At 37.1% G+C, this 12,171-nt stretch overlaps 1 protein-coding gene across 1 annotated transcript in view; it reads left to right on the top strand.

The window, feature by feature from the left end:
• Positions 1-3,945: 3,945 nt before the first annotated feature.
• The window catches only part of jak1 (Janus kinase 1), a 29,600-nt gene continuing 21,374 nt past the window's right edge, over positions 3,946-12,171 (top strand). The window contains 3 exon segments of the mRNA XM_030728187.1: positions 3,946-4,213; positions 9,805-10,013; positions 10,970-11,093. Of these exon segments, the coding sequence (XP_030584047.1) occupies positions 9,812-10,013; positions 10,970-11,093 (326 nt within the window). The 5' untranslated portion in view covers positions 3,946-4,213; positions 9,805-9,811.

The following is a 12,171-nucleotide window of genomic DNA, read 5'->3' as shown; positions in this document are numbered from 1 at the left end:
TAAATGAGATTTGCATTGCTTGATCATTTGAGAGTGCTTAAAAATAACAGCTGAAGCAGAAGAAGCTGTATTTGGTTCTGATCTGGAAACACTGGCGTCGACAAGTTCTGGTGTCAGTGTTCCACATTGCTGCCAACAGGGGGAGCTGCAGATCTATTATTGTGGTGCTTTTTGTGGTGAGGTTGAAGAAGCAAAGTCCACAAACGATTATATATTGTGTTTTGTTTGTTCTGTTTGTTTTTTGTTTTATTTTTTGTTTTTTGTTTTTTTTAACTCAGTCATCCAGTTTTAGTCCCAAGACGCCTTTGTGTTATTTGTTTCAGTGTGAGCTACAGTCTTACAGACTCCATTTTAGTATGAACTACAAAGTCATTGTTTTGGTGACTCAGGTCGTGCACAATTGCCCTGTAATCTCTAATCTACTGATGTAAATTCACCAGAATGAATCATACTTTTCAGAACACTGCTTCAAATAATGCAAGCACTGTCTGACTCATGTCTGATAAACCACAGGTCACTCTGCACCTGTCCCTCGTATGTAAAAGGTACATACTGCTGCCGCTGTGGAAAGCCCCTATAGAGTCATGATACTTATTTTGTTTTTCTCTCACTTTAACCTCAATCTGCTAATCCCGCCTCGATTCTCATGTTTTTCTCAGTCGGAGCTACATGCTCCCTTGTGGTGTGAGGCGTGTTTTGATAATAAAACACAAGAGCGGGGCTTAAATGTCTGAAAAGTCTGAAAAGAGTCACTTTCGAAATGAGAACAGTTACTGAAGCCTCACTCCCATGGCAGCACACCATGGGGATTTCTCCTCATACTTCCCTGAATATATGGCATTAAGCGCTTGCTGGGATGTGCCAAGGGAATTCCCTCCCCTTGATATGAGACACCCATTTTTTTTTTTCTTTCCTTTTTTTTTTTTTTTTTTTTTTTTGTCTTTCAGGAACTTTGATTTCCTCCTTTCCTACTTTCTTCCTCCTCCTTCTTTTGAGGCAGAAAGAGGGTTTTTCTTTTTTTTTCTTCTTCTTTTTATCAACACTAATCCTGATCTATTGCCAGACATTGTGGCATAAATAGTTTAATTAATAATAATTAACGAGAGAGAAAAGGTAAGATAGATAAGATATCAAAGATATCTTAATATCATTGCACAATACAATGATATTAAGATATCTCAATATCATTGTATTGTGCAATGATATTAAGATATCTTAATATCATTGCACAATACAATGAATTTTTTTGAGCCATCATCCAAGTGTTAAAATAATAAATAAAAGATAGAAATGAGAAATATAAATAAAATAAATAAGGAAGGAAGGAAGGTAAAAGGAGAGTAAACTGAAGCCCACTTTGGCAACACTTAATGTTACACCTTTTAGCTTCATGTGCACTGAATAAACATTTGATGCACTTTAATGCTCATATTCCTCTTGCAGCGATGCAAGTGGAGCTTGGGGTATGAAAAAAAAATAGAGTAAAACATAACTGTAGTAGTCTAAAATATCTCTCCAAAGGATATTCTATAAATGCTGACACACACTACATTATTACTCACTTAAAGTGCCTTTATAGCTGCATATATATTACCAGATTTGTGGATGTGTGTGACATTGTTATAAGGTATTTATAGATGCTTCATAGACTGACTTAAAGTCACTGTGTATGTTTACAAGGGCACTCATGACAGCGCAGTTTCAATTCTGTGACATGCATATCAGTCTCTACGCACAATCATCCAGTATTGTTTGATCCTTTGTCTGCACTCAGCAGGGAAACTCCAGTTTTGTTTAGCGCTTGTATCACTTAGCTTTGCAAAGACAATTAGTCACATATTTCTACATACTTCCTGGATTCGTTATTTCCAAGGTCATTTCTCATTTGTTACAACAGTGTTTTAAATGCAAACCCAGTTAAGTTTCTCTTTCTGTAATCATCTCACAGATCTGGAGCAAATGTATAGTATTGGTCAGATGACTGCAACAGCCTTGAAGCTACTTTAGGGAAACCAGAGAGGGGAAGTGCATACGAAGGGAATTAACTAACATTTAGCACACATGTATTTCTTTGCCACTGGAATGCTCTCACAAAGAGCTCGTGAGCAAACCACATCCAAAAGAACAGTTGTCCAAATGTGTTATTGTCAGGGCCCTTCAGTGTTCATTACAAAAACAAACAAACAAAAAAAAAAAAACAAAGAATATCAGTGCATGTCATATTCTGGAAACACAATCACAAAGATGTTTCAGATATCTCAAATTGCGATCTAGAAGAAACTGCCTACAGTTCTGCTACCTACAGAAAGGCAAAGATGAATGATAAGCATCACCGCCAGTACCACAGGGTTTGGTGAATTTGTACTTTACATAGCTTACTGTACATCCTCATTTTTCTGCTGAAGTCAGGGCATTCTCCTGTTCTCACATTACACTGCAGCTGAAGATGACTGTATTCAAATACAATACAATGTAAGCAATGGGAGGAGTGTATGGGGAAAAAAAGAAAGATCTGAAACATACACTGAAAGAGGGCTTCTAGTGAAACCAATGAATTTGGGGGGTGGGGGTGGGGGGCGGTGGTGATGATACTTAAGGATGTCCAGCAAGGTTTGGTTTCTAGTGACCTGGAGCTTTTGATTTTGTTTTCTTCTTCTTTATTTTCTTTCTTTATTTTATGATTTTTTTTCCTCTTTTTAATAAAAACAGTATTTATTTTTTCATGTGAGCAGACTCACTTGCATTCTGTGAGATGCAGTAACAGGTTACTGTTTCTGTTATAACTTTGTAATGTATTATTTATTATTTAAAAGAAAAAAAGAGTTTCTACTCTTTCTTTTTTCAATATAAGTGCCATTCATAGTGTTTAAGTTCAACATTAAACAATGGAATCTGATTTTGAATGGAGAACATTAAGGGGAAACCAAAGTCTTGTGAGCAAAGTATCAGCAACTGGATTATGAAATCAAAAACATCAATGTAGATATACTCCTACTACTACTTCTACTTTTTCTTCTTCATTCACCTGCTCCTCTTAGGGGTTGCGCCAGCATATCACCTGCCTCCACCTCACCTTATCCCTAGCTTCCATCCTCTTGTCACATGTCTTCCTTTGTTATATCCATGAACCTTCTCTGTGGTCTTCCTTTCTTCCTCTTCTCTGGCAGCTCCATTTTCAACATCCTTTTTCCAGTGTATCCACGATCCCTCCTCTGCATACTGTAGGTCCAAACCACACAGCCTTGTCCCTCTAACTTTGTCTCCAAACTTGCTCAACCTGCTCAACCTTGCTTTAAATCAGAAGTTTAAAAAATAGAAATCATTTCAAGTTAGAAGAAAAAAGTGTTACTACCATGGATTTTAGATAAATCTTTTGAAAATAACTTCTACATACAGTCTGTGCTTAAAATTTATAATTGTTCCAACTGTTGATGCAACTGTTGGAGCATTAATCTTTAATAATATAATGTATTTCAGCATCCCTTCTTTTATGTTTGTTTGGATTTGACACATTCAGTTAATATGTAAGAAGTTTTTACTTTTACTTACATGCAGGACTTGTAAAGGAGTAATTTTTACACTGCTGTGTTGGTTCTTGAGTAGACAATCCAAATACTTCATCCACTAGTGATAAAAGTGGATAGGAAAATGGATGGATGAAGATGGTAAAGCTGTTTTTTACTTTTGCAGATTCCCATAGATTATTATTTGTTGACATTTATTCAGTGATAATATGAAATTAAATAACTGAGTTTTTATTTCTGTATCATAAAAGTAATCAGGATGAACCAGAAGCCCGACATAAGCTACGATACATAGAAACTGTGAAGAGCTCCATTTATGTTTATGACCGCTCAAAGATCAATCTTGAGTGAAAAGTCTGACAGCCAATCGGCTGCCGTATTTTACGGAGGGTTACTGCGTCGCTTTCGGGAAGGGGGCGGTTTTTGTCTGGAAGGGTTAGAGCTATAGAGTCGAGGAAGGTCTATTTTCTTCTCCGCTAAAAATTGCCAAATAACGGAAGAATACTGTGGATTTAACCTTACGTCGCTTTCCTTTAGGATCCTGAATATTTTCTTGGGAAGTTTTGGAATTAATATACGGCAGCTGATACTTAGTAGCCTTTCAGAGAAGACGCACCAACTTAGCCGAATCGTCTAATGTACAAAACGAAACGGAAGTAACTTGCCAGCTGTCTGGCCAAGCTTGATAGGTGAGTAAATAACCGTTTATTACATATTTTCGTCGACAACAGAGCCTGTCGTCTGCTCAGTTAAACATACCCTGACATTTATTATCATTCTCCGATGCTGCCAAGAAGGGAGATGTTGAAGCTGGCGTCTTCTTTGGCCAGCTAAGTTAACTTACTAGCTAGCTTGCTCGCGTTAACCCACGGCAGTGCACTTAGCAGTGGCAATGGCACCACCTCCATTATCGCTGTCACAATGCAGGAAGATGGGTTAACGTGTTCTTATATTATTTAAATAATACAGAAGTACAGTGAAAGATGCATAGGAGCAGGGGCAGTAAGGAGGAATTAGAATTAGAATATATATATTACACATCATATGAAGCAATCCGTTGTACAAAAACGACACACAGAAAAGACATTTAACAAGATAGCAGGATAATTTCAGATTCCAGATTAGCATCTGTATTTAGGACTGTTGTAAACGGTTTGGAAATTATGGATTATTTATGGAGAAAATCTTTTTTAATTATAAAACATTTTACACAAGAACAGTGTGCGAAAGAAAACTAAAATCTATCATCGTTTTTTTTTTTTTTTATCTGACAAAGTGGACCAAAGTGGATCCTGCTCTAACAGAAAAATCAGGATTACATAAAATGATTGGATTTCTCATTGTTGTGAATTTAACGCATTAAGAGAACAATTACATGTGGGGTGAACTTTAGTATCCTGCGTATGTTAATTAGTATACAGCGCTGATCAGTTGACTGATTAGTATGTTGGCATAAAAAAATCTAATAATCATAGCTAATTTTTCAAAGCAAAAACAACAAACAGTAATCTTTTTTTTCTTTTCCAAATGTGGTTATTTTTCTTTTCTTATCTGTGTTTTATACTACGTCCGTTGTTTGTTTTTTAAATTTCATTGTTGCAAACAAGACATTTAGCTTGGATTCTGGGAACTTGTGATGGGCCTTTCCCACGATTTATTTATTTATTTATTTGACGTTCTGTGTAACCCACACGGTACACCAGACAAATTACTGACGCAGAAGCCTTTGGTCCGGTGAGAGTGAAAATAACTGCCTGTTTCAGACCACTTTGACTGCAAATGTCACACTAATTAAAAAAAAAATTCCTAGCAGTAAAGGGTGAGTGGGTTTGAGGTGGACAGAGGTGGGTACATTGTTTCATACACAGGAAGAGAGAGGAAGAAAAAGGTTTCTGACCTTATCATGACTTCCTAAAATTTCATCCTATACAGTAATTAGAACGTGGTTTCTAGGAGCTTTCCCCAGCTGTGCTTTTGGGTGAAACTTTATTGATATCTGGTTGAACAAATGGCAGATTTGCTTACAGTTATAACCAGAAATTAATTATAGATTAGTATAATGCAAATGGACTGTTGATGACATGTTTTTTAATGTGCCTACATATGGAAACGTGATCACAGTTGAACTTTACTTTGATCTAATTCATTTCGGGAGGCCCACCTTTTGGTATTCACCCTGATATTTGACATCAGAGAATGCTGGTTATAATGACTTTTCTCCTGATAACCAAGTGACATTTTTGATGGTACCGCTTTACCATATTTTATTCTTTCTCAGCTGTATTTTAATTTTTGGGCACATTAAGTGTGACGCTTTGTTGCATATTTGGAAAAACTGTGCCAAAATGGTCACCCCCCCACCCCACCACTCCCTTTTTTTTTGTTGCATAGATCCCTTTACCTAACTTATATTGAAGTTTACTTTTACTAATTACTTACTACTTTCTGTTTTAAAGTCTTATAATGAGTTCCCAGTGGTGTACAATAAATAAACAATAAATATTTAATTAGACAATATTTATTTTCAATCAATTACGTATGGGGAAATGTTATTTAAATCTGGTCTTGAATTGAATGTTTTCACCTTGTAAACTGCATAACTGGGGGGGGGGGGGGGGGGGGGGGGGGGGCTAATAAAAAACACTTAAAAAAAATCACAGTCTGAATCCCTTTTTCATTCAATCACTTAGTCATGCTTCCATAAGCTAACAGGAAGTAAAACAGAGCCATCTTAATGAACAACCTATGAAAATGCTTCTATCTTTTGAGTCATGGCTTAGACAGTTAAGGCATATGATTATGACAAATGGAATGGATTGAAATACCATTACATTTGTTCTGAGTCATCTGAAACAGAAAGTGAAATTTAAATCTTTGTAAGAACAGGCCACTAGCTAAATTATTTATTTAACTGCCAGACATTTCCTGGGCCAGTATGAGGGACTAGCACTGGTGTTACAACCCAGTGCTTATGTGTCTTATAACATAAGTTGTAAACGAGCTATCACCGAAATATCTACTCAGTATGTTGATCAACAGACTAATGATTTGAGAACTGATTGATCATTTGAGCTGATTATAAGGCTATAGTGCAGTTGGATAGGAGCTAAAGAGTTTTTTGTTTTTGTTTTTTCCAACAGAGGATGAACTGAGGGGATCCCCAGAATAAGACAGATAAACATTATGATTATTTTGAACCATGAATCAAAGCTACTCTTGTAGAGTCAACTGTAAACTGTAAATGAGCTGAATAAGGTTCCCTTTACTTGACATTTAAATAAAACTCAACTGAAGGGAAAAAACAGAAAAAAGAAAAGGTAACGAGATGGTAAGAGAAACCACATCATCCGGTGGGGCGTGAGGCACAGACTGGGGTAGGTAATTGTGTGGCTTGTGTACTCAGTCACAGGTAGGGTCATGGGACTTCCTTTTGTTTCATTCTGAGATGATGAGTTTTTTGTTCCAGCAGTCTGCTGGCAAGTGCTGGTTTGCAAAACTGGATCCATGCAGGACTTTGGCATTTGGTCTTTGCAAACACTGACAAGGCAGGCTGCATTTTTTATTGGCATGTGTAGCACTGACGTCCAATCTGATAATACGAGCAAAATTTCCATTTGATTCCATAAAACTCATAAACACCTGTGCTTGCTTGAAAGCAGCTATAGTGCATGAATTTGATGGCAGATTGTCATGAGAAAAAAAATAAGCTCTTTTTTCATTTTCACTTTCCTATTCATCAGATGAATTTGTTTCAGTGGAGCTTGTAATCAATATTAAAGTCAATTTTTTAAACTGAACTGTCTTAGTTTTATGTAGTTAGGTGAAAATGACCAGTGATTTCACCATTTGTATACATTGTGAATAGTTAATGCTTGTACTGTAAATTATACAGTAAATTAAAGAGTGCATTTAGCAGACTAGTCTGCCCAAGTTGTCTATAAAACATTCAAAATGTAGCAACATGCATTACTGTGCCTATATTATGTTGGCCTGTAATGACTTATCACAGATGAAGCGATGTAGGTGGGAAACATGTTTTTCCATGGAACGCAATGCAGACAAGTATGCATGGGGAAATTTGGAAGGTGTTTCATCCCATACTTTGTCCACCTCCAACTCTGTTGTTCATAATACTTTTAGCGGATGTAGTAGAGTATGCGTCACATGCTGAGCACATGCCTTCATGTGAAGTTTTCAAACTCATTTCTGAAATGCATTGCAACACTGCCTCATCAGTCTCCTGTTTCAGCAGAACTCATTATTGGCTGGGTCTCACTCTGACCATCAAATCTTTGGACACTTTTGACACTTCCCCAATAGACGTAGAACCCAAACTACAGTGAGAGGTGTCATTTTTTTCAGGGCTACAGCGCTTGTGTAAAAGAAGTGCTTGTCTGCTGTAAATCACAGGGGAACATGAGCAGCAAAGGCTGGTCGTGACTAATGCGTTCACTGTCGCAGCTTTAACACAACACTTTCCTCTTTATTTCTGTGACAATGTGGGCACAGGAAGAGGTATTCTTTGTTCCGTTTTTTTAATTTTGTCTGCACCTCAGAAAATGCAGCTTTGTCTGTCAGACAATAGTAAATAGGAGTAAAGCTCTTCCAAGGTCTTGCCCCTGATACAATGCAGATGTGACACAGTGAAGTTACTCAGGGAACAAACTCTAAACAACTTTTTCAGCTGATGTGGACTTGTGAAAGCATGGCATAATCATTGCAAAACTCTTGCGGAAATGGTATCAGATGCTTGCTACCACGTCATTTGTGTTTGCTTTATGATAAACTTTATGTGTGTATGACAGACTATCATAAAGACATTTCTGATAAACATCCAAGTTTTAATGTGAAATGAATAACACTGACAAACATTCAGAAGTACTGATGGCTGTAAAAAAAAAAGAAGAAAAAACAAAACAAAAGATGACTCATTGAAAATCTCTTCTCAAGAAATTCAGCTGTAACAGTGATGAGCATTGATGAGAAATGATAACTGCTGGATGGAAGCTGATGAAGGGAAATGAGCTTAATGTGGGGGATATGGCACCACCAGTAATAATAACAGTAACAACAACAATAGTAATATGTACAGAATTTAGCTGGATTATGGGGATATATGGCATTAAGAGTTCAGAGTCATAGTCTTAGCCAGAGGAAGAAGGAGTCAGCTTAATAAATGGAATAGTTTTTTCTTGTAACTAACAGTATCTTTAGAAGGGAATTTACCTCATAATAGAGGTAACAAGACATCTGACACATGTTAGAGAAATAGATAATAAATAGAAAATCACACAGTTATCTACATTGAACTTTTCTTCTTAAAACTACAACAACAAAATATGCAACAGTAACACAACAAAGATGCTAATTGCACAGAAAAGCTGTAGTAGATAAATGAATGAGTGTAAAACCAGAACTTGCAGGGAATGCAGTGCAAAGTTTTGAATTGCATTTATACAGATAAGGTCATTTAAAGTTCTGAAAACTGAGTTAACCGAGAACAATGATGACTACCACTTGTGTGTACCTTAGCTGGGTGCTGAATTGTGGTGAGGCTGTCACCAATGTCAGCATCTTGCTGGAGGTTCCTAGAAAACAAGATATCATTGGAGACCTTCTATCTCTTAATAAACAAAGGAACTCACAGTTGTATCATAGCACCTGTATGTGAAGTAACTCCAGAAAACATAGATCATGATGTGTTTTACTTCTGATGACTTCTGAATCTAAAATAATAACAAAACAATAAATCCATCCATAAACTTTATTCCATTTATCTGGGGCTGGGTCTCAGAGGCAGCAGCCTAAGTGGAGAAGCCCAGACTTCCACCAGCTACCACCCCCAGCTCATCTGGGGGGAATGCCAATGCATTCCTGGGCCAACCGAGAGATATAATCTCTCCAGTGACAGTAGCGACGATTAGTTGTTTAGTTGTCAAGTTGTCTAGTCAACTGGTCACGGACATTCCTAGTTGGAAGTAGAAGTTCATGTGGTTAAACACTGCGCATTATGTGGCTGAAGTGTTTCCCAAATCGTTGTACTGGAATCTGCTATAGATAGGAAATGCTGTGATTTCACATCTTGTGACTCTCTGGGGACTTACAGTGCATACCCTATTGGTTTGTTGGTCTGTTTTGGCAGGGTCATTTTATAGCAATGAGAATGAGAAAGTGTTGGCCTTTCTGAATGTATAAAAAAACATCTCATAGTAAAAGGTCATTATTGAATTTCTCCTGAACTCCTTTTCTCCCTCCGTTTGTTTGTATTTTCCTTCTCTAGGGTCTGAATGCCAACTTTGCATATGATGGAGTTGGGCAGGCAACTCTGTTTGAAGATGCGGAAAACTAGGAAGGCCCAGCCTTCTCTGTCTCCTGCTTCTGTTAAGGGCCTGGAAATCCACTTTTACAGATCTGACATTGACCACCTTAAGTACCTAAAAGGCCACTACACTGCTGAGACCCTCTGCGTGGAAGCTGCCAAGAAATGCTGTAAGTGACTAACTTGTTTACAGAATTTGCCTGTTCTTTGATTTAATGTGGTGTGTTTTACTTTTTACTGAATATAGTGTGTAGTAAAATGGGTCAGTTTTACATATTGCTGTAAAGCATAGAATTATTAATAATCATTAGTAAAGGTTTAATCGTATACATATTGGGCTCACACTCTTATATATACTGTCTGTCAAGTCTTAAATTTTACCAGTGTTAGCTACATAAAATTATTTTAAACAAAAGTATATGTTTTAGAATGAGAGACAGTTAAACTACATAAAAAGGGATGACTGCTAAAAAAACTGGTTAATGATACAGACAACTAGAGGAACTGCAGAATGCAAAGACTTTACAATATTGTATGAACCAATACACCACCGTTGAACCAACATTAAACCTGATAATAAACCATGCAGCACAGGTAATATAGTGATATAGCACCTGTGATTTGTACTGTGGTGACACAGTTGTTGATTTTATTTAAGACTTGCCCATTTGAGTTTTTCTTTTAATATTAAGGGACAAATATATTCAAAATAAATAACTGCATCATTCTTATGTAAATTAGCTGTTCATATTTTTACATAGATTTGATAATTAACTGTGATGAAGGTCTTCATGGTGGTCTTAAAGGGGGAGTTTCTGACTTGTCACCAATATCTAATCCAGCTTTTCAGGACTGGACCAGTATCTGATTCAAATATCAGATTGGTGCGTCTCTAGTCAGAACAACAGATGGATGGAGTGGAGCCTTTTCTACCAGTCATAAAACATTTAATCTTTTGCAAAAATGTGCAGTGATCACTGTGTAGTTCTCTCTGTAAAAATAGATTGTATTCCACTTCCCTTAAACACCATCTCTCTTTAAACAGGCTGCAATAATGTCCCAGTGTAGTTCTTCTAATCACCCCAGCCCCCCCCGCCCCCTGCTCTTCTCTGTTTCTCTGTTCCAGCTATCTCCCCCTTGTGCCATAACCTATTTGCCCTGTACAATGAGAGCAGTGACACTTGGTACCCACCCAACTATGAGTTCAAGATCACAGATGATATCAGTATCAAGTTGCACTATCGCATGAGGTAAGAATGATGTCACCCCAGAGTTGAATACTATAATTTTCTATCATTTTTCAATTATTTCCTAAATTGTACTAAAGTGTGTAGATAATAGTGATACCAGAGGGGTATAGTACGAATGAAGTTCAACATAACCAGGCTTTCTTTGCTTTAGCTGGCGTGACAAAACCTAAAAATCTAGTTAGAGATAACAGGCTTTATGTCAGTGGTTAGAAACTTTCTCTGTTAAGCCTGGCTTTCTACCCCAGGCCCTGTGCACACTCACAGAAAAAAGGGCATTTCATGGGGCATTCAAGTTAATTATTTTATTGCTGAGTGCAATCTCAGTGCTCCTGTTTCTTTTTAAGGTAGAGTACTGAATTTTAAACTGAATACATTTAAGCATTAAATATTACTGCCCCATAGCCAATTTTGTTTTAGTAACTTCTGGATTGCAGACCTATTTTTGCAGAAATAATTTGTTATTTCTGCGACCTCCTGTGTTGGTAAGGTTTGAACCCCAAAGTGGCAACGAGACATTAGTCAGATCTTATTAAGAACAAAGAGAAAGGAAAACAAAAGGTCAAGACTAGTGAGAGAGCTGTTTTAAATGCTGCTCATAAAACAGTATAATCTTAGAATGGCCATACAAGGAACTAAAAATAGAAACAGAAAGCAGTTTAGTTTTAGTAGAGTCTAGTACCAGATTTGACCCAGTGAAGAATACTTAGAACTGTAATTTGTCAGTTTTTAATGACAAACCAGCAATGCCATATTTGTACTTGAGTGTACTGGATTGAGTGTACAGGTTAGGTAGCAATTCGTGCAAAGAGGGAAAAAACACTACTGTGGTGTCAATTACATTTCCTCTTCATCGGTGCTCTGCTTTGACAATATCTAGTGGAGGGAAAATCTAGTGTACACAGAGCCTAAATGTGGTGCATTTTGCGTGTGTTCACATTTGTGTGTATAAGCTTCTTGTATCAAAGTGCAGCTTGCCAAACAAGTGGGGTATTGTGGTCAAGTCATAATATACACATGATCTGTAGCATAAACAAATCAACACACAGAGATGAAAATACCACCAGGATCAATTTAGATA

The sequence above is a fragment of the Archocentrus centrarchus genome, chromosome 4 (assembly GCF_007364275.1).
Source record: "Archocentrus centrarchus isolate MPI-CPG fArcCen1 chromosome 4, fArcCen1, whole genome shotgun sequence".
Lineage (NCBI taxonomy): Eukaryota > Metazoa > Chordata > Actinopteri > Cichliformes > Cichlidae > Archocentrus > Archocentrus centrarchus.
This window is presented reverse-complemented; position numbering and strand designations above follow the sequence as displayed.